Source organism: Mustelus asterias, chromosome 25 (genome assembly GCF_964213995.1).
Source record: "Mustelus asterias chromosome 25, sMusAst1.hap1.1, whole genome shotgun sequence".
Classification (NCBI taxonomy): Eukaryota; Metazoa; Chordata; class Chondrichthyes; order Carcharhiniformes; family Triakidae; genus Mustelus; species Mustelus asterias.
The window spans coordinates 18270447-18294706 of NC_135825.1; the positions used below are offsets into that span (position 1 = coordinate 18270447).

At 43.3% G+C, this 24260-nt stretch overlaps 1 protein-coding gene across 1 annotated transcript; it reads right to left on the reverse strand.

The window, feature by feature from the left end:
* Positions 1-231: 231 nt before the first annotated feature.
* Positions 232-22884, reverse strand: LOC144511833 (acidic mammalian chitinase-like). The gene is made up of 12 exons (XM_078242196.1): positions 22860-22884; positions 17889-17918; positions 17601-17802; positions 15657-15713; positions 15061-15211; positions 14079-14203; positions 9772-9898; positions 9482-9664; positions 7528-7644; positions 5929-6067; positions 1155-1497; positions 232-331 (listed from the first exon to the last, which is right to left on the reverse strand). Exons 1-11 carry the CDS (start codon positions 22882-22884, stop codon positions 1169-1171), a joined length of 1485 nt encoding a protein of 494 aa, XP_078098322.1. The 3' UTR covers positions 232-331; positions 1155-1168.
* Between the last annotated feature and the right edge of the window lie 1376 nt (positions 22885-24260).

A 24260-nucleotide genomic window follows, 5' to 3' on the forward strand; every position in this document is an offset into this window, starting at 1 on the left:
AACAGATGCATGGGGACACCATCACCGCCATCTTCCTCTAATTCACACTGCTTCTGCCTTGAACTGTTAAGTTGGTGATGAATTCATGCTGGTGAAATCCTTTCAACCGATATTGTTGCATTTCATCCATTAAAAACAAAACACGAATAGACTATTTTCTTAATGATTCAATGATTTTATTTTGTTGTTTAAACTGCAATTTACATCTTCAATTGAGATAAATTAGATGTAGTACATTAATGGTCTTCATCCCACAAAGTAGTGTCACTTCAGTAATTAAACTGAAGACCAGTTACAGCTTCACTGGTGCCCAACGAAGATTAATGGCAAGCTGTAAAAATAAAGAGTATTTTAGTGTTCTCTTCTTAAACAGATTCTCATGTTTTGCCCACCATGGGAATCGGAGCGGGTGAGACAAAAAATTTGGCGGACTGTTCAAAGGTCCGTTGAGTTTGGGCGGGAATTTCCGGTCTTCAGGCATGCAAGGCCAGAGAATCCCACTCATATCACTTCAATTGCATTAAAAAACAATTCCTATATTAGGTCTAATTTTTAATTATAATTCTTTTCTTGTTTCCTTGCCTTTCTTCTGCCCCAACAGCACATCTTCACCCAACAGAACTGACCAGGACCACACACACACACACACAGAATTCCCCAATTCCACAACAAGGTTCTAGAACATATATGGAAAAGTAGTTTGGGCTAAAATAAAACCCAGCAACCTTGTTTTATGAAAATGTCATTGCAGATGTTTGTGATGTCAGAGCATTGCCGTGGGGACTGCAGTAGTTCAAGACGGTGGCTAATTGAGGGTAATTTAGGATGGGTAATAAAAGATGGTCATGACAGGGATTCACACATCCCATGAACCAATGTGAATCGCCCCAAAGCAAGAACACACCATCCATTTCAACCCTATCGACACTCGAAAAATGAACCTACATTCATTTGACACACACATTGTCAGGATTTGTTGGAATTCTATACCCAGTGAACTGCATTTTGTTAACTTTACCCACATATTTCAATCTCCTGATGCATTTCATTAGGGCTTCTAATAAAACCTAGATTGTCATTTCACAAAACCTTAACATTATGGTTTCTGCAGAATGCCTTCTTTCAATTATTATTGAAGTTCTAAGCAAGTATACCTTCTGATTTCTCATTATGCCCAGTTGCAACAGCTGCAGGCGGAGTCAAAGACTAATCCAGGAGCGCAACTCTCCTTGTAGGTCCTTCCATTGACACATTGATAAAACTTGTTCTTGTCTTTTGGATCAGCGTAGGTACCATTAGTTTTGCCAACGCAGAACGCATGTCCACTGCTACTGCCACCACCGCCACCACTGCTACTTCCACCACCACCACCACTGCTACTGCCACCACCACCACCACTGCTACTGCCACCACCACCACCACTGTTACCGCCACCACCACTAGGGGCTTGAGTAGGAGGAACAGCTGGCCGCAGTGTTGTTTTAGATGGAACACAAGCTGGAAGGAAATAAAATTCACAAATTCATTTCTTCCTTCCAAATTAGCAGCAAGCGCAGATAAACATTGCAAAGTCAAGGGCTGTTGCTGCTTCAAAAATCATCCGCTGGAACTAAATTTCTAACAATATCAGGAATGAAATTCAGTTCACTAAAGGCGACTGGCAAATTCTTATGACATATCCAATTGTGTCTGGAGTTTATTTGACGAAGAACATATTTTGACATGTGATTTCATTACAGTTATATTTTAAGTCAAGTTACACAAAATTTGTGGCAGATGTTATTGAACCCCATCTGAAAAGTATCTTGCTAAATTTGTATCACAATACGCTTTCCTTTTAAATCACAGAATAATACAAAGCCTCCCATATATAAACCAGCCTCCTATCCATTGACCCTGTCTACACTTCCCGTTGCCTCAGCAAAGCAGCCAGCATAATTAAGGACCCCACGCAGCTTGGACATTCTCTCTTCCACCTTCTTCCGTTGGGAAAAAAATACAAAAGTCTGAGGTCACAAAACAACCGACTCAAGAACATCATCTTCTCTGCAGCCATCAGACTTTTGAATGGACCTATCTTGCATTAAGTTGATCTTTCTCTACACCCTAGCTATGACTGTAACACTATATTCTGCACTCTCTCATTTCCTTCTCTATGAATGGTATGCTTTGTCCCTATAGCGCACAAGGAACAATACTTTTCACTGTATACTAATACATTTGAAAATAATAAATCAAATCAAATCAAAAACATCTCTTCGATTTATTTAATTAATTTTTTGAAAAGCTCACATTTCCATGCAAATAATGCTGGCTTATCACAGTTGCTGTGTTGCATTTGCGAAGGATACAATTTTCTTTTCATGAAGACCTAGAGATCTCAGAGAGAGGTCACATAATCCAGATTTTGGGTGAAAAAATATTGGATTTTGAATAGTTAATGAGAGATTGTGGCAGGGCCAACAGCTATACCCCATCTCTCTTTCTTCTGAAGAAGCTCTCATCAAAGCTGAGTTGTTTGTGATTTGAAAACCCCACCAGAGGACATTATTGCAGCAAACCAGGAGTATTAGAAGGAGAAGTCTAAATCAAAACCACAGTCTTTAAGGAAAAAATATGAAGAACCAGCAGCTACTGTGGACCAGGACCCTTCACCTACAAACCAGCATCTGGTCACCCCATGATTTTTATTTTCTCTGGCTATACTTTTGCTTGGACAAGCTTTTAATATGTAATAATCTTGCTTTTTGCCTGAGTGTTGGGTGGGGCAGACTTGTTGGATTATGTGTGTTGGGTAACAGTGGACTGATTGAGGAATGATTGTTGAGACATTAGCATGTCAAAACAATAATTGGTATATTAGATTTAACCGAACTACATGCAGATATACCTATCTAGGTGCTACTCCCTTGAAACTAGATACATTCTCACTCTCAATTCTTGGTCATGTGCCTCTTGCTTCATCATTATTAGTGCGAGGAGATGGGTGACTACGCAGCGCGAGACGGAGATTGAGTAAGTAGCAAATTAGAATCACACGGTAAATTCTATTTACCTGAAAATTCATTTTCAGGCTTAACTGGAGAGTAAGGGGCAATTATACCAAAAGAATTCTAAGTCCAGAAAGAGCATGGAAACGGGAGAGTTTGAAATCTGTTTTTTCGGTAAGGACACCAGCCAAATCTTATGCACTCTGAGCAATAAAAAGACCCTCAATCTGATTTCTTCCAGTAGGGAGAGTGGGCCGGCTAATAGCAGCACAGAGCACCATTGCGCATGCGCAGATTCTGTGCTGAGAGCCGTAGAGACCTGTCACTGCCTCTGCTGCTATCAGCCGGCTTCTGTGGCCCAGCACCCGCACCTCACATGCTACTGTGGAGCTCAGCGGCCGTCCGTGACCCCCCCCCCACCCAGAACACTTGCCAACCCCTCCCCCCATTGATCACTGTGCAGAGCAGCAGCGGTCCCCCTCTCCCACTCCCAACTGATCGCTGTGCAGAGTACGCAGCGGCCCCCCTCCCTCACCCCACTGATTGCTGTGCAGCGTGGCAGTGTTTCCCCCTCCCCCCACCAATCACTGTGCAGGGTGCTGAGCAGTTCTTCCTCCCTTCCTCCCCCACCATTCACTGTGCAGAGAGTGCCGTGGTCACCCCTCCACCTCCAATAACTTTGCGGAGTGCTCAGTGGTCCTCCCATCCCTCTGGGAAATGATCACTATGCAGAGTGCACAGTGCCCCCCCCCCCTCCCACCAACCTGCCCACCCTGATCTGGTCCTGCCTCAGTAGGCCCTTCGCCCCCTGGCCTCATCCCCTTGGCACTGCCCAGTGCCTGTTGGGCGCTGCCAAGTTGTCTAGCTGCCAGTGCCAGAGTGACTGGTGGGATGTGCCAGGGTATTGAGCTGGCAGTGCCAAACTGGCACTCCCCAAGAGACAACCCACCCCCCTTGCCCCTGACCTCCCAGGGGGGCTTTTTACGGCATTTTCCCACCACAAAATCTGCATAAAGTGGCGGTAAAATTCCACCCTCTGGGTGAGATTTTGCATTCTTGTTCACCCCGGAACCAGAAACTCTTGCCCAAGGACAACAGACCTTTCGGTGGTCTGTCAAATTATCCATCCCACCCGCGATGATTTCCACGGTGGGCGGGACTGTAAGATTTACGCGTTTGCCTCAGAAGGCAGTGGAGGTGGGGATCATTGAATATTTTTAAGGTGGAGGTACATACATACTTATTAGGTTCTCAAGGAGTGTAGGACTAGAGGTGCAAACAGTTCAGATATGAACTTATCAAATGGTGGAGCAGACTTGAGGGGTTGAATGGACTAATTCTGCTTCTATTTCATATGTTCACATGATGTAATATGGACAGTACTATTTATTCGGATCCACATATTAAACCTAATACTCCAGCATACCTTTGTATTTGTGAGCATTTGGACTTAAAATTCATAGGATCGCTACAGTGCAGAAGGAGGCCATTCAACCCATCAAGTCTGTACGGACACTCTGAATGAGCATCTTACCCAGGCCCACCCTGCCACCCCATTCCTGTAATCCCGTGCATTTACAATGGCTAATCCACCTAACTACATATCTTTGACAAAAAAGGGACAATTTAGCATGGCCAATCCACCTAATCTGCACATCTTTGGACTGTGGGAGGAAACCGGAGCACCCGGAGGAAACCCACGCAGACACCGGGTGAAGATGCAAGCTCCACACAGACTGTCACCCAGGGTCGGAATCAAACCCATATCCTTGGTACTGTGAGGCAGCAGTGCTAACCACTGTGCCACAGTGCTGCCCATGAACATATTTGTTCATTGTAAACCTTTTCAAAGTGAGAGGGGGAAAGTTTAAAGGAGATATGCAGGGGGAGGTTTTTGATGCAGAAAGTAGTGGTAGCCTGGAATGTGCTGCTGCCAGAAGAGGTGATGGAAGTAACAACATTTAAGAGGTATCTGGATGGGTATATGAATAGGGAGGGAATAGAGGGATATGGACCGTGTAAGGGCAGATGGGTTTTTTTTTCAGTTTAGTTCAGGCATCATGATTGGCACGGACTTGGACGGCCAAAGGGCCTCTTCCTGTGCTGTACTTTTCTTTGCTTTTATTAATAATTTCTTCACCTTTACCCAAGTGGGTTTCAGCAATAACTCTTGTTAACTTAAATCCGGTTGGCTTACTTCTTGCACCAAGTTATACACAATTAAATATATATTAAATGGGCAATAGTACCTCCTTTAAAATTCTAACTGTTATAACCAACACAGGCGTGAGACAAAGAGAGGAATCAGCTCACCCCTGCAACTGTATCGTAACAGCATATAAACATGTTTCAGTATCTTACTGTGCGCCTCATTCTGTTTTAGGAATTTAATGCATGTAGATGCTTGGCAATATTCTCCTTGTCAGATTTCTCTGACTAAAGAGAGAAAAAGCTCCAAAAATGCTGCAACTGAAAAACGTTTAGATGCAACAAATAATTGCTCTGTTATATTATATAATTGCTCTGATTCTATATTATTAGTTGCTGCCCATGTTGAATCATAGAATCATAGAATCCTTACAGTACAGAAGGAGACCATTCGGCCCATCGAGTCAGTACCGACTGCAATCCCACCCAAGCCCTATTCCCATAACCCTACACATTTACCATTTACCCTGCTAATCCCCTGACACTCAGATCAATTTAGCATGGCCAATCCACCAAACCTGCACATCTTTGGACTGTGGGAGGAAACGGAGCACACGGAGGAAACCCACGTAGACACAGGAGAATGTGCAAACTCCGCACATACAGTGACCCAAGTCGGGAATTGGGCCCTTGGCGCTGTGAGGTAGTAGTGCTAACCACTGTGCCGCCCATTTGATTTATTGGCACAATCAAATAATCAAATCCAAATATAAAGAACTCTGGTATTTACCTGTAGAAATTCCAAGCCCAGTGTGCAGCGCATTAATGAGAGGATAAGGCCCTTGGTTGCAGAAAGTACCAGAGAAATCATCCATAGCGAGATCCCACACCATGGCTCCTCCAAAGTTGTTCTTTTTCAGCCATTCAGCCTGAAAGACATTGTTCACAACTTTAATTCACAAATTCTTGTTTGCAAGTAACTTTTACCTAAATATAACTTAGGCTCCCTGGGGTCAGTGTTGGGACCCTTGCTTTTTCCCATATACATTAATGACCTAGACCTTGATGTACTGGGCACAATACCAATGTTTGTGGATGATGCAAAACTTGAAAGCATTGTGTTCTGTAAGGAGATAGTGTAGGTCTTCAAAAGGCCATTGGCAAATTGAGGGAATGGGCAGAGAGGTGGCAAGTAAGGTTCAAAGCAGAGAAATGTGAAGTAATTCATTCTAATAGGAAGACATTGAGAGTTAATTTAACTAAAGGATACATCTTTAATAGGGGTAGAGGAGAGATGGATGGGGTGCAAATGTGCATAAGTCATTGAAATGTGGCAGGATTAAGAATAAGTGGGTACAGATGAAAGTAAAAGAAGCAAAAGTGATTGTTCATGCAGCGAGTAGTTAGGCTCTGGAATGCACTGTCTGCGATTATGGTGGAGGCAGGTTCATTCGGAACACTCGAAAGACTGTTATCCCAAAAGGATGAATTTACAGGATTACAGCAAGAAGGTGGAGGAATGACACTAAGTGAATTAATTGTTTATTCAGAAAGCCGGTGCAGGTACAATGGGCTGAATGGCGTCCTTCTGCACCGTGAAAATTCTGTGATTGGGTGAAAATTTACCACGTAACGGAATATCAAAAGTGACTTCTAAAATTGTAGAAATGCCCAAATGTCCTCTGCTACTTTTGCATGAATACTGTCTCAGTTGACATTTTTCACAGACCAACAGACATGGAAATACTTAAAGAATATTCTAATGACTTAAAAATAGATATTCCGAATACTATTGCGATTGTTGTGTATCCATCTGTGACATTTCAGAAAATGGAGGGAATTTTACTGCCCCGCCCGCCACAGGAATCGGAGCAGGCGAGGGACAGACAATGGGAATGTCTATTGACCTCGGATGGGATTTTACAGTTTCGGGATGAGCAAGGCCATAAAATCCTGCCCAATGTCTCTCCTTCTGTCATTGACTCTATGTTGGCTACAAAGAGGTGAGTTGACAGAAATGTGAGCTTCTTCCGACACTCATACGTAAGAGGTTAAATCAGAAATGAAAATGGTGATTGTAACACATCAAACAAGATACCGGATTTTACTGGAAATTCCCACCCGAGGTAAATGGAGATTTCCGTTGTCGAACCCTCGTCCACCTCGACCGATTCTGTGGCGGTCGAGGTGGAAGAGTCCTGGCCGATATCTCATCCACAATGCATTCTCCAACAATCGTATATGTTATTGTGTAATGTTCTAGTTATTCAACTGATTGATATGACATTACGCTTCAAATGCTTAGTGTGACAACCCAATTGGATATCACCACAAATATCGCACCAAAGCATCAAAGAAAGGGTTTAGGACATTGGTTTATCAAAGATACCTTGTCTGTAAAGCTTTTCATGTTGTCATATCCAACCCATGTGTGGGCATTGTAAGCATATGGAACCACCTGTGGAGCATCCCATCCTGAACCGCCAGTTTTCAAAAAGTCGCAGATCTGTGAGAAGAGTGAGACATTTAGCTTTCAAATCATCACGGGTCACAACTGATCAGTGGTTCGCAACACTTTCAATATACACTGACAACTTTTCTCACCACTTTTTTTTTAAATGTGCTATTGAGCTACCAGTTTCACTCCATTGCATTTGCTAGTGAAATAGTTTAAAGTTTATTTATTAGTGTCACAAACAGGCTTACATTAACACTGCAATGAAGTTACTGTTAAAATCCCCTAGTCGCCACTTTCTGGCGCCTGCTCAGGTACACTGAGGGAAAATTTTAGCAAGGCCAATGCACCTAACCAGAACGTCTTTCAGGCTCTGGGAGGAAACCGGAGCACCCGGAGGAAACCCACACAGACATGGGGAGAATGTGCAGACTGCACAGACAGGGACCCAGCTCGTGAATCGAACCTGGGTCCCAGGCGGCAGCAGTGCTAATCACTCTGCCACCATGCCACCTGTTTCATATTTATGTTCAGGAATAGCAAATACTGACTAATATTATCCTTTATTAAATGATATTCAATGATTCCTCGTGCTGCATGTTTCCATTCTGAGACACTAGATGGGCCAAAGTGGCATTTGGACTTCACTCAGGAACATGCTAATGAAATTAATTTGAGTATTAACGTCAACACCAGCTTCCTTACTCTTTGTGCGAATCAGGCATAGGCTGGTACATGCACTGCTAAGGAGTGACTCTAATCTTTGTACAAACTGCCTGGAATTTTCTGTAAGGAGGATTGGAGGATGTAAAATGTTATGTTCTCCATTTTGCGCATTTTAAAACAACATTCAAACATGTTACTTAATCTGCCTGAGGACATTCTTATGTTTGAGGTAACCTCTTACAGTAAAGATTTAGGGAGTGATCTTACTGGCTCATCATGCCAGTTGATGGGCAGGGAGAGCTAATCAGATCATGTGAGAGATAAAAAATCGGGTTTGCGCCCAGTTTCTCGGCTCTCGCGATCTTACCGGCCCCGGATTTCAAGCATGATCAGCTTTGCACCAGGGATCACGTATGGTCCCCATCAACGGGGACTTGACATGGTAACCTTGTCAGTTGAACCAGAGGCCATGGAAGCCCCATGTGGTTGGGGATGGGGGGGCAGTTCCCCTTGGGCAGTGCCAGTCTGGCACCCTGGCACTGCCAACCAGGCACCAGGCAGTGCCAAGAAGTGAGGCCATGATAGGGGCAGGGCCTGAAGGGAGGGGCGGGACCAGAGTGCGGTCAGGATCTTGGGACAGTGGACATATGGGAGAATAGTGCACTCTGCAATTTTCAATTGGCCGGGGTGGCAACCGACCGGACCGGGGGGTTGGGGGGATGGTGGTGATTGACTGGCCTGTGGGTTTTGGGGGAATGATCGACCAGGCCGGGAGGCGGGGTGGTTTGAGGGGATGTTCGCCAGGGGGTGAGGGAGATATCGGGGTGATATCCAGAGGTTTGGTGAAGGGGCGATCAATCAGGGAGGCGAGCGATCGTGGGGGTTGGCATGACATACAGGGGGACATGACTGACAGATCTCTCTGTATTTGCACCATCTATTGTGAGCAGCCAGCTTGCGGACAGGTTTCGGCCCTGCCCCCTCCCCCTGTTGGCGGGAATCAGACCTTGCATCATTTTATTTGGAGGCGTAAGATTTCATTTGTGGCCTAGCTGAAAAAACAGATCTGAAACTCTCCCGCTTTTACGCTTGCTCGGCACCCAGAATATTTTTGGTAAGATTGCTCCCTCAGTTTTTTGGAAAGTAGAATTCAGTACTTGGTTGGTTAGCATTTACAAAGATAAGATCTTATGGAATAAGGAAGCTGCGTCAGTATCAATACCTCATAATAGGACAAGATTCCAGCCTGTTTGGTGTACTTCCCAGCTGTTCCAGCACCTCCTGCTGATGCTCCAACTCCATGGGCGGATGAGGTCAGTTTAAAGGTATGGCCATATGTAGCGAATCCAACATTCAGTTTCTCTGTGGGGGCTCCCTGTGTTCTCCAGTATTTCATTACATAATCCTACAGAATAAAAACCATGAAAGTATCTGTTGGAAACTCTCAGTTTGTAGACCGATATGCATTGGAAGTAATTACATTGATTGGATTCAATTTTCATGAACACTTACCACATTAAAGTAAAGATTGGTGTAGCCTCTGTTATTTGGGAGAGGATAAAGAGGACTATTTTCTCCCGTGTTGATATTCCAGGGTCCAAAGAAATCGTATGTCATCACATTGAAAAAGTCCAAGATTCTGGGTGAAAAGAGATCTGAGTTACACTGATACATTGTTCACTAAAATAAATGGTAATTATTTAATTTATGAATCAAATGACAATTTAAACTATCGATAATAAACAAAGGTCTTGCATTTATATTCAACCCTTCATGGCTCAGGATATCGCAAATCAGTTCACAGATGATGAATGTTATTTTCAACTCACAGGGCCCGATTTTACCAAAACCTCGCGCCCGTTTTCGGGGGCGAACTCGCGGTAAAGTTGGATGTCGGCCCTATACCGCATCGGACCACAAGACGGTCAAGTGGGATTTGGCGGTAGAGTTGGGCGCGCGGTTCATTAAGTCGATTTAAATGCATGCAAATGCATTTAAATCGTCTGACCCAGCTCCTCCTCTGGGAGGGGGCGGGGGGGTGGGGGGGAGGAGGAGAGGGGGTGTGACGAATCATCCTCTGGGGGGGGGGCAGTGGGAGGGGGTGTGACCGATCACTCCCGGGGGGGGGGGGGGGGGGGAGAGGGGCTGTGACCGATCATCCCCTGGGTGAGGTGGGGGGGGGGGGTTGGGAGGAGAAGGGGTGTGACGTATCATCCTCTGAGGGGGGGGGGGGGGGGGGGGGGTCCGCTGCCACTCTGCGGCCGATCCCTCCTCCCCACCGGAGGAACAAATCCCTCCTCTCCGGAGTGGCCGCATACTTCAAACACCACGACTGTCATTGTTCACCTTAGCGGAACCCCCTGCCCCCTCCCTCCCCACCGATCAGCCGCAGAGTGGCAGCGGAACCCCCTGCCCCTCCCTCCCCACCGATCGGCTGCAGAGTGGCACCGTCCACTCCCCCCAGAGGATGATACATCACACCCTCTCTCCTCCCCCCCCCCCCACCCCGGGGATGATCGGTCACAACCCCTTCCCTCCTACCCCCCCCCAGAGGATGATACGTCTCACCCCCTCTCCTCCCACCATCTCCACCCCTCCTCCCACCCCCCCCCCCCCCGCCCCCCCCCGCCCCAGATGGTCTGTGTCAGAAAGCCACTCTCTCTGTTTTGTTCTTTTGCGCCCGGACGCGCTGCTTCAGATTTTTTTCGAACTGCGCATGCGCAGTTCAGAGCTCCGATTGTTCCGGCAGCGCTAAGCACCACCCACAGCGCGAATCGGACTGGAGCCGGCAAAACGCGTATAGGCGCACTGGAAAGAGGATTCCAGGCTCGGATCTATTTGACGCCCAGATTCGGCACTTAGACTCAAAATGTCACATGGGGATACATGACCAATGAGAGTGATTTGATGCTATTGGCTGTGGAATAAATGTTAGCCTGAACACAAGGCAAACCCATCCTTGAATAAAGCCATGGGCCTCTTAAATCTATTTAAGAGATCAGATTGAACTTTCGTTTAACATCGCATTGTGATAATACTGTGCTATTTTGATGTTTTTTATATTTCTGTAGATGGCTGTGAGAGGCAGTGTTTTCTTACAAGAGTCAATTTGCCTGCAGCAGATACTAAGAATGCAGGATGATAACTGATTTTAACTGGCAATGTGTTACTTGGTGGAGTTAATGGACCTTTTGCTTATTTGGACTCTCCTGGGATTTTAGACTAGGTGTGCAGAGTCCTGTGAGTCTTTGATTTGGTTGATTGACAGGGACAGAATCATGTGATTAATGGGAGGAGCTTAGCTTGCAGGAAAGACCATTTTCATTTTTTCACTTTAAAGTACAAGCAGCTGCTGCCTGGATCTGCTAGAAGAAACACATGTCTCTCTGTCTTTCTCTCTCTCTCCAGAGGCTTTTTGAAAGCTCCAGGACTGTTAACCTAAGTCACAAGCAACCATGTCTGTGTTTTGCTAACTAAATATAAAGAGGGATTAAGTCTATAAGGGAAATTTTGCTTGATTGGAACCCATAGTGATAAACTAGCAGATAAGAATTTTATCTTGTCATGTTTAAGTATTGTTCAATTGTTAAAAGTTAAGCTAATTCATTTGTTATAGTTAAACTGTGTTATTATATAAAATTTGTTTTGACAAAAAACTCCCTATTTTGTCAGCAGAATATCCTATCCTCACATTAATGCCAAAATAGAAGAATTATTGGAGTCTGGTGCGGCTTCATAATATACCTTGGAGTTTCTGGTCTGGTACTTTAACAACATCCATTATGTATTGGAGCATCAGCTAAGACACTCCAATTGAGTTGTGGCTTGAATCCACAATAGTCTGACCCGAAACCAAGAGTGCAACCACTGATCCAGAGCTAAGACTTTCGTGTCTTTCTAGAGTATACTTCTCAGCTGTTTGGCTAAGATCAAGCAGAGGACCAGGCCTGAGATAAGGCTTAATGAGTGTTCTTTAAAGCTTGGATCAAGCATAGATCTCTTGTAGGGACAATGAATTGGATTCAGTTGGAATTTGAATTGGTTTTCGGAGCAAACAAGCAGATGGATTTAGGACTTGCCCTGTACATTCTGCACATTGGCTTTGTAACTTTGAGAAAGGAATACTTAAAAAAAAATGAAAACATTTGAGGCTTTTGTAAAACCTATCCCCCTGGTTTATGTTGGACAGCCAGGAGCCTGCCCAAGCCAATGTTCAAGCAAGCTTTAAAGCACATGGCAAGTGATCATCTGATACAAACAATAGCTTCATTTATATTCCAAAATAGGCTCATTCACCCATTGTCGAACCCAAAAGGAATCATTCTGGATCAATGGCTGGAACCATTAACAATCAAATTCAATGACAAGTCTCTACTGCACTGTCCTCATTGCTTGAATTCTTTAGATTGCAGCGCTGATATGGAGCACAATGCAGCAGAATTACATCACAACCCAACTGAGGAGAAGAAGCTGTATATTCAGTGATCTAATGGAGTAAATAAAGTCAAAGAGTAAAAGGCCTCATGATGATTGAAGAGTGGGGACTTTATTGGGTGGGCATGAATTTTTAATCTGAAATATCCTTTTTACAAAAAGAATAAAGTAAAATGTTCTTCTTGTTTCCAGAACCACATTCATCTCTCAATCAAAATCAGCAAAAAAGATTTCATGATATCTGGTCATGAATATCTGGATTTGGAGTGAGTTTGCTGCATTTTCAGACAATGCAGCCATATCTACAGTATTCATCCAAAATACTTCACTGAATATGAATATATTTAGGGTACACTGAAGCTGTGAAAGGTGAAAAATTGTTCAACTTCTTTCTTCTATTATTTACTATTCATTTGTACAACTTTCTGAACATTACCCAAGCAATGAAGATAGCATAATTGGGATCACAGAATCATAGAATCATACAGTGCAGAGGAAGACCATTTGGTTCATCGAGTCTGCACCAACCACAATCCCACCCAGACCCTATCCCCATGTATTTACCTTAGCTAGTCCTCCTACCACTAAAGGCAATTTTGCATGGCCAATCCACCTAACCCACACATCTTTGGAGAGTGGGAGGAAACCGGAGCACCCAGAGGAAACCCACGCAGACACAGGGAGAACGTGCAAACTCCACACAGACAGTGACCCGAGGCTAGAATTGAACCCAGGTCCCTGACACTGTGAGGCAGCAGTGCTAACCAGGATGCTGCCCCAGCCAATGGCCAAACTATCAAACCCAAAACACCACAAGAAGCTAAGCTTGTATTCGAGTACGTAAATTCAACCTCTCTCTCTCTCTCTTCAATTCTCCTGAACTCAGTCTCTCCCTTCTTCACTCTGCCACCCTCTATCCCTCTCTCCTCTCTCCCAACATTCACCCTCCTCTCAGACATCTTGCTTTAAGAACTGGCACAGCTAGATAAGTTTTCTTTTTTGGACGGTTTTCTATTTTTTAAAATCAAAATACAGCTCTACAGACCCTGCCTGACAAACCAATCAGTATTGATGTCTAACTTTGACACTGAACACTGCTAGACAGTTAACTGTGTAGAGATTAAAAGCAGAGCCCAATTCTATCCTCACATGATGACCGGATGCATTCAGTGTGAGCTTGGGCCACAGGACAGAATGGAAATACCAACAACTTCTAACATTGCCTCAATTGCATACAGCCAACTCAACACCAACTGGCGGTTGAAGGGAGGACTTTCCAGGTCTGGATGTCTGAGTTGCTAACTGGGCAAACTTTCTGAACTAGCACGGAAAAACAAAGCAATGCTCTGCATAGAGAATCTTGTGCAACTAAACATGTTACTTACTTTCCAATCTGAGGAACCTCATATCTGTAATTAACGTAACCCGGTGATGCAGAAACTGCAGCTGAGATCAGCAGTCTGGATTTTCCAGAGCTTTTCGCCTCAGCTTGGAAAGCTGCCAACATTTCCTAGAAGTTAAAAATGAAAACAGTTTCTCTTCATAACAGATTGTCATCAAATGGAGGGTTTCAAACACAGACTAAAGAATTGCCCAACTTCATAATATATATTGGCGGCATGGTGGCACAGTGGTTCGCACTGCAGCCTCACAGAGCCAGGGACCCGGGTTCAATTCCAGCCAGGTCACTGTCTGTGGGGAGTTTGTGCTTTCTCCCCGTGTCTGTGTGGATTTCCTCCGGGTGCTCCGGTTTCCTCCCACTCTCCGAAGATGTGCAGGTTAGGTTGACTGGCCATACTAAATTGTCCCTTAGTGTCAGGGGGACTAACAGGGTAAATACATGGGGTTACAAGTATAGGAGCTGAGTGAGATTGGTGTTGATGCAGGATCAATGGGTTGAATGGCCTCCTTCTGCACTGTAGGGATTCTATGATTCCATGTGTCCATGACCAAGCGTCTTACAATAATTTATCTAAACTAAGGGTAGTCAGAGGTATGAACAAGTTTAAATGGAGCCTAGATCAATAGCTGAAATTGCACAGTAGCCAGGACAGTGCTGAGTAAGTATGCCATTAAATTATTTTGCTGTGTCATTTCATGTTTCCAATTTCATGTGGCACAAATTCTGTGAAACTGTCTTTTAAAACTGTTTCTCTATGTTTGTTAGATTGCAGTTCAGTCAATGAATTGCAAAACAGGCTATTGGCCTGTGCCTGTTCTGCTGTTCTGTGTCCTTGGCGAGGACCTTGATAAAAAATTTAAATTTATAAACAGATGAAAGATGTCATAATTCCTAAGTAATAATTAGATACTTTAATTACTAAGATCTAAGAGACTAAGCATCCTGTTGAAAAAAATTGCTCCTACCTGTGCCAACAGAGTGAAGAGATGTTTGTTTACTCCCATGGGATATTCCCAGTCAATATCCAAACCATCAAACCCGTAACCACGCAGGAAGCTAATCACAGAGTTGATGAAAGTTTGGCGGTTTTCTGCTGTGGAAACCATAACTGAGAACCTAGAGGAGAGTGGGATGTTAAACAAGGTCAGAACTGGAGTATTTTGATCTCAGTAATTACGATCTGAATCTGTAAGAGTTTTGTCTCTTTTACAATTTCAAAATATACTGGGAAAACAATTTTAATTTGTAAAACTATCACTATGAAATGGCATTGCACTGTTGCTGCACTTGGTAATCAGTTGAATCAATCTTCACTGGGTATTTAATGTGAATGAAGCCATTGTAGAAATGATTAAATATTTCCTTTTGGATATCATCTCATAAATATTTCTTGAATAATATGTTACAGACAGCTGAAAATAGTCATAGTACTCTCAGTAATAGATACATTTATCAAAAGCTACACCAAATCTATCTTTTTGGCCCAGATTATTTTATATTTTGAGCAATAGGAAAAGAAGCACTTTTCACCCAATACTAAAATAAAATATTTTCATCTTACTTGTGACTTCCAAAGTTCCAGCCTCCAATAGACAGAAGCGTCTTAAGGTTTCCATTTCTGTTGTAAGAATGAAGAAAGTGTTCTTTCAGAATAAGGAACATAGACAAATGCATTTATTAACACAACAGCACTGCTGAAACTGCTTATTGTCCTAATCATTCTCCTTTAGTTGCTAAATTTTAATTGAACAGAAATCCCTCAGTGTGCAAACATCTCATGACATGATGTACCACACAAAGAGGATAAGGTTCATTCAGGGATGTCCCACAAACAATTAAACTATCCCTTTATTTTATGCTTTCATATGATGTGGGCATCGTTGGCAAAGTCAGCATTTGTTGGTCACCCCTAATTGCGTTTGAGAAGCTGGGAGTAGGAGGTCTTGTGGTGTAGTGGGCAGTGTCCCTGCCTTCGAGCCAAAAGAATCCGGGTTCAAGTTCTACTCCTGGATCTAATGACCAATGCAGATGCATTCAGTCCAAAGATGTGTGGGTTATGTTGATTGGCCATGGCAAATTAACCCTAGTGTCAGGGAGATTAGTAGGATAAATATGAGGGGTTACAGGAATACGGCCTGGGTGGGATTGTGGTCGGTGCAGGCTCAATGGGCCGAATGGCCTCCTTCTGCACTTTCGAGATTCTTGATTCAATGACTCCATGATTCATACTGCAGCCAAGCAGTTTTGAACCTTGTTTCGACTGGGGTGAATTGTTAACAAAGCCTTCTTGTCCAACCCATGGTAGAGGCCACAGCCTGACTTCAGGCAGAGACCTGAAAAAGAATCTGATAGTGAACAGCCTTCTTAAACTGTTGCAATTCATTTGGTGCAGACAATCTCACAACAATGTCACAAAGAAAATTCACTGGGCGAGATTCTCCGACCTCCCGGCCATGTGTTTCCTGCCTGCGGAAGGTGGTGCATTGTTTGCTAGTGGCAGGATTCTCTGATCCCATCGCTGTCAATGGGAATTCCCATTGATGTCACCCCAGATCGGTGAACGGCCAGAGAATTCCAGCCCAGATCTTTTATGCATTGTCAGTGAAGGAACAATAACATATTTCCAAGTCAGGATGTTGTATGGAACTTGAAAATGAGTGTTGGTAATGCCAATTAAATGTCAGTAATTTTGCCAGGATTCCATGATGCCACAGTTAGTCAATTATTGTGCTGTCTCTCATCTTCATGGATTTTGCTGGCAACATAGATATTGCAGCTTTGATAAACATCAGAAGCAGACCCCTGTAGCAAGTCACCTGGTTGTCCACTAAGGCAGGAAAGTACAAAGGGCAAGGGAGGAGTTTAAAAACAGGGGAACAAAATCACTTCCCATTGGGCTTCAATATTGGGGACCAGTGTAAGTTTTGTGAGAATATTTAACACGCATTAATTGGTGCTTTTAGCTGGCTGGAATAACTAAAATGCAAATACCATCTCACTCACTCTGAGTTGCTGAACAGAGTGGAAATTTCAGCTCTCCCCATAGCCCAGTGTTTCTGCACAAATGCAGGTTTATACACACTGCACTTTGTATGCCACGCATGGCAGCCAATGGACCAGCGTATTCCCAGATTCAGATGCAAGTGCAACATGTGGCAAATATAATCTAGTTGATCATTAATTAAAATAACTCTCAGTTTACAGTCTCAGGGGTTTCAAATTGCAATGTAGAATGATTATAAAGTATTTTCTTGTTTATGTGGCACAACATGATGATACCATGGTTGTGTCAGGCATTGTCAGACTTGTTGGGCATTGACTCATCTCTGTCAATGGGACACAAATCAACATAACCCAATTTCACCCATATATCAGCTATCTGACTGGGTCAGTTATGATATTTACATTAATTCAGCAAATCTTTTCAATGTTGAACACGATATAATAAGGACCAACTATATTTAACATTACAAGAAAGTTCTTGATATTTATAGAATAATTATACTTGTTTTTAAGGCTGTTGAGTGAGTGGTAGAAGGCCACATCGTTCACTTCAATGGTGGTGATTTTATTGTCCTTCATCCCAGCGAAAGCGTAGATCAGATGTGTGCACAAGCAGGGATCCACATTCTTTGGCATGAACTTCCCTGCTCCTGGTCTGTACTGAGCCCAGTTTGTAAAGTAACAAACCAGCCTGTAGGCAGAGCCTGAGCGTGAGGAGAAAGGAAAATTAGCACTGAGCCTCGACTCATTACACATAATTCAAAATAGTTTGGAAAGCACAAAGACTCACCCAGTTCCAGGCACGCCAACAAGACCACCACTGTAATGAAGAATAAAGGAGAAGTGTTCAAAGTATGATCACATTATGCTGAAAGGTTTAAGGTTTCACAACAATGCTGTTACCTGAGTAAATAGGAACCATTAAGAATCAATCCTTGGTCAAACTCCTTTTCTCATCTATTTGCTGCCCTTTGGTGAGATCATCAACAGCCATGGCTCAAGATATACACATCCATTGATAACACCTGTCTCTATAATCCCTGCCTCTGTACTGTCAGATTCACTGCCCAACAATTAGTCTGAGATGAACAATAATTTTTCGAGCTAATCATTGTATGATTGGAATAATTCATCTACAGCCCCCATCCCCATCTGGTTTTGAGTGTTGATGTCAAACAGTTTAAATGACAAAAGCGGCAACATTTTCTTTCAAGTTATCATGCAATTGATTGTTTAATGAATCAGCTATATTAAGCTCTACAAATATTTTTTATTCATTCGTGGGACATGGACATTGCTGGCTGGCCAGCATTTATTGCCCATTCCTAGTTGCCTTTGAGAAGGTGGTGATGAACTGCCTTCTTGAATCGCGGCAGTCCATGTTCTATGGGTTGACTCATAATGCCATTAGGGAGGGAACAGATGAATCAATTTTTAAATGCTTCAGAAAATATTAAAATGCTACTAAGATTTCCATAAAATGGAACAAGCAGAAATTCTGAGAACAAAATAACAGTTACATTTACAATGTAGAAAGAAAGAATCTGTACAAATAGTTGATGCTATTTGATTATTCATGGAAATATTTCAGTCAAATGAACAGAAATTGAAATGCCAAACAACTTTCTAACTGCACCCTTGCAAAGGAGACTTTCTGGGGCAAATCATGCATTACCAATGTGGCTGGATGGCATTCCTTTGCTAATTTAAGCTTTAATGATAAATAGTTTAAATGCGGGAAATACCAGGCAAAGTATTGTCTTGTAATTCTACTGATTTTACTCAGTTTGATCTAACTCTGTTTTCACTAATTAGAAATAGAAAGAAGAAAACCTGAACAATAATTTCTCATTTGTACTTTGATATTATTTTGCTTCGCAACATAAATGCACAGATGCATGTTACTGTCAAAGAGTGTTTAGCGGAGGAACAGCAACAGGGTAATCCAATAGCTAATATGGAATGTTGTTGGCCGGTGTGTTATGGCTATTCACGTTGGGGGGATTTTCTCATCCCGCCGGCTGCCAAGTTCTCCAACCTCGCTGCAGTGGGAGCATGGCATAAGTGTCCGGTAGGACCGCACCCGTTGAGCTTGATCAACACATGCACTTGACAGCAGACTATCCAACAACAAAGTGACCTCAGGTAACACAAATATTGTCCATTCCTTTATAATTAGGCTTGAAATTGAGAAGGCAATCACCTCTTTGATATATTCCTCAATTAAATACGAAGGTTTCATTTACAAAAAGAACATTTCAATGTTCTTGAGATTGGGTGAAAGGTGGCAGAGTGATTCCATCCTCTGTCTATACTTCAACTGATCACAACAGGTCTTTTAAAGACACAAAAACAGATGTAAAAACAGGCCCTTCGAAGGGTCATCCAGACTCAAAACATTGGCTGTATTCTCTCTCCACATATGCTGAGATATTCCAGCAATTTCTATTTTTGTTTCAGATTCCAGCATCCACAGTATTTTGCTTAGGCCTTTTAAAGAATTTGTTTGCTAACTGTTTAAATGTACTGGCTGTAAAAGGCACATTCAGATAGGTTTTCTTGTAAATTTGAAAAGAAAGATGAATTTTGTTATACTGTACAAACTTTTAAAATGTATTGTACTTCAATCTACATAAAGTAATACACACTCTCCAACTATCACTCATGCATGGGCCAAAATTTTTCAGCCCCGCCAGTGGTGCGAATTGTTGCAGGCCAGATGGAAAATACGGCAAAGCAGTCAAAATTCCATTAGCTTTTGCCAGGAATTTTCCAGCCATGCATGCACGCACTCACCCATGCACACAACACAACAATACAGGGACAGACACACACACTCAGCATGCAAGCACAGGAGCAGGGACAGATAAACACACCAACACACAAAAACAGGGACGGACAGACATACAACACACACAAACACAGGGACATAGACACACAACACACAACACAGGGACAGGGGTATTAGCAGGGTAAATGTGTGGGGTTACGGGCCTGGGTGGGATTGTGGTCGGTACAGACTCGATGGGCCGAATGGCCTCTTTCTGTACTGTAGGGGTTCTATGAATCTATGATTCTATGACACATACACACACATACACATGCACACACGTGCACATGCGCATGCACGCACACACGCATGCACACATACACACACATCACATTGCAGAAGGGTAGGTTAAATTGATTAAGAGTCTGGAAAAAATCAGTTGTATATCGTTGCTGCAGATTGATGGTTAGATGGTTTCAGACTGAGCTCGAAGGTCTTTCTGGATTCTGTGTCAAGAAAACTTAAAGATGTGGAAGGAGGTTTTCTGTCTTTTCTTGTGCAGCTTCCAAGGTCAGCAGCTGTGGTGTTGATATTTAAGATGCTTCCTGAGGTATGGGTAATCAAAAAACATGACGTGGAGATGCCGGCGTTGGACTGGGGTAAACACAGAAAGAGTTTTAACAACACCAGGTTAAAGTCCGACAGGTTTATTTGGTAGCAAATGCCATTAGCTTTCAGAGCGCTGCTCCTTCGTCAGATGGAGTGGAAATCGGTTTCTACTCCATCTGACGAAGGAGCAGCGCTCCGAAAGCTAATGGCATTTGCTACCAAATAAACCTGTTGGACTTTAACCTGATGTTGTTAAAACTCTTACTGAATCAAAAAACAGGCAGGGAACGAGCTTGCAGAGAGGGCAAGAGAAAGGGTGCAAACTGACTATCCGGCTAGTCTGACTCTGGCTGGCCTGGTACAATGCAGTTTCTTAAAATACAAAAGGGTTTAGCTTGATTATCACTTGGCATCACTTGGCATCCTCTCATAAACTGGCCAGTTATCCAAACATGGGGCTGGATGTCCCACACCCCACGGGACATGTTTTATGGTGGTTGAGTCAATCTGCCATTGGCCAGCGATGGGGCCTTCCAATCCTGCCGCTGCCAATGGGATTTCCCATTGTTTGCATCAGGGGAGGGGTGGGGGGAGGTGGCAGTTGGGAAGACTGGAAGATCCTGCCGACGGAAATGACCAGAAAATCCTGTCCATGGACATGCTAAACTGGTTTCAACCTCACTGTTTAATGGTTATTAGATTATTTGGCTGATGGAGTTTCTTTCTCTGTTGGGGTCAATTGATTTAAAGACTTAGTCCACACTCAGCTGAATTCACAGGTAAAATCTGGAGGTGTTGCGAATGATTCAGGTGATGGGCCATCCATGTACATTAATTGCCTCCCATAGGCTGCTCCTAGACAGCCCAGCTCCTTACTGTTGGCTTTGCAATTTGTAAGATACAGCTCTGTGAATGTTCAGCTATTTTAGGTGCTACTGTTTAAGTCACTTTTCAAATGCTTTTTAAACTAACATACTGAATGAAGTCATTTTCAATATAAACCATGGGTTAATCAGAATATCAATGATAATAGAGTCATAGAGCGATAGAGGTTTACAGCATGGAAACAGGTCCTTCGGCCCAACTTGTCCATGCCGCCCTTTTTTTTTAAACCCCTAAGCTAATCCCAATTGCCTGCATTTGGCCCATATCCCATCGTACCCATGTAACTGTCTAAACGCTTTTTAAAAGAAAAAATTGTACTTTACTACTACCTCTGGCAGCTTGTTCCAGACACTCACCACCCTCTGCATGAAAAAATTGCCCCTCTGGACAATAAAATATACTTTTGTATCTCTCCCCTCTCACCTTAAACCTATGCCCTCTAGTTTTAGACTCCTATATTATTTTATAGACCTCTATAAAATCACCCCTCAGCCTTCTACGCTCCAGAGAAAGAAGTCCCAGTCTATCCAGCCTCTCCTTATAACTCAAACCATCAAGTCCCGGTAGCATCCTAGTAAATCTTTTCTGCACTCTTTCTAGTTTAATAATATCCTTTCTATAATAGGGAGACCAGAACTGTACACAGTACTCCAAATATGGCCTTACCAATGTCTTGTACAACTTCAACACGATGTCCCAACTCCTGTATTCAATGTTCTGACCAATGAAACCAAGCATGCTGAATGCCTTCTTCACCAGTCTGTCCACCTGGACTCCACTTTCAAGGAGCTATAAACATGTGCCCCTGGATCTCTTTGTTCTGTAACTCTCCCCAACGTCCTACCATTAACTGAGTAAGTCCTGCCCTGATTCAATCTACCAAAATGCATCACCTCGCATTTATCTAAATTAAACTTCATCTGCCATTCGTCAGCCCACTGGCCCAATTGACCAAGATCCCGTTGCAATCGGAGATAACTTTCTTCATTATCCACTACACCACCAATCTTGGTGTCATCTGCTAAATTACTAACCATGCGTCCTATATCCTCATCCAAATCATTAATATAAATGACAAATAACAGTGGACCCAGGACTGATCCCTGAGGCACACCACTGGTCACAGGCCCCCAGTTTGAAAAACAAAGCTCTACAACCACCCTCTGGCTTCTGTCAAGAAGCCAATTTTGTATCCATTTAGATACCTCACCCTGGATCCTGTGAGATTTAACCTTATGCAACAACCTACCATACGGTACCTTGTCAAAGGCCTTACTAAAGTCCATGTAGACAACATCAACTGCACTGCCCTCATCTACCTTCTTGGTTACCCCTTCAAAAAACTCAATCAAATTTGTGAAACATGATTTTCCACTCACAAAGCCATGCTGACTGTTCCTAATCAGTCCTCCTTGCGTCTCTAAATGCCTGTAGATCCTGTTTCTCAAAATACTTTCCAACAACTTACCCAATAATGAAATGATAAAACAGGCTTACCTGTTCCAAGTAGCAGCTTCGCCATCTTGCAACTGGGCTGTTGTGGGCATCAACTCTCTCTTTTATACACTGAGTTTATCATTAGTGGTCAATAATTCCAAACATCATTAACTTTATCACTGGGAAAAGATTAGTCACAATGGAAAAATAATAGTTCTTATCTTATCTTCCTAACATTATTTTCACCTTCTCATAAATAACAACCTTTCTCCTCCACAATGTCATTCAGGCTGTTGACCTTCATTGTAACCCCAAACGTGTTCCTGTACTTTAACAGAGGCAAGAAAATTGGTGGAAGCATTGAGGGTCCCATGTTCTTTTACTGTAGGACCAGGAAGAACGGTAATCCTCAGTGCTTCAGCTCTAGGTAGGTATGGAGCTTCTGTTGGTCAGCGTCATGGTGGGCTGTATGGGTTCAACACAGGATGAGTGAACTGAGCGATTTGAAAATGAAAAACTGATCAAGCAAGACAAGCCAGACCCTCATTCAGATCAATTACTTCTACCTATGAATGTTCGTGACATGTGGCTAGCACTGCTGCTTCACAATGCCAGGGACCCGGGTGCAATTCCAAACTTGGGTCACTGTCTGTGTGGAGTTTGCACATTCTCCCTGTGACTATGTGGGTTTACTCCGGGTGCTCTGGTTGTTTGGAGGTTAGGTTGATTGGTCATACTAAATTGTCCCTTAGTATCCAAGGGGTGCCATTTAGGTGGATTGGCCATTATCAATGCACGGGGTTACAGGGTTAGGGAGGGGGATTGGGCTTGGGTGGGGTGCTCTTTCGGAGGGTTGGTGCTGACTCGATGGGCTGAATGGCCTGTTCTGTACTGTAGGGATTCTATGATTCTGTGAATTTCTGACATCAGTGCAAGATTTTAAGCAAGAGGGTGCACTTTTAATCAGAAAATCAACGTGCTGGAGAGACAGTCACATTGTGGTAATGTCACTGAACTAGCACACTAAGACTTCGAGGCAGGATTCGAACAGCATCATGGTCTCTGGTCATATTTAAATCCAATTAATAAACTTGTCACTATTTCTGAAACTATTGTCATGATTACATGCATTTTTTGTTAAGCAACCATTGGAAGCTGCATGCAGGGTAGCTGCTAAGAATAGGAGTTGAGTACCTCGCTTCTGCAAATCAGTCTCAACATTGGCCGTTGGATCACAAAGGAAATGGATCTGCACCTACATGGAATACGATCCTCCCAGTTATTCTGTGGAACCCAGAAGAGGAAATGTTGCTCCCAGTACCAGGAAAACACTCTCACTCCAGCCCTGAATCTGCCTGCTTCACTCCTCTGCCACTTGTAGGCAGGCATGGCATCAAAATCACCCAGTGTTGGTTAGGGCAGCATTGAAATTCGTGATTGGTGTGAGTAGCTCCACCATTC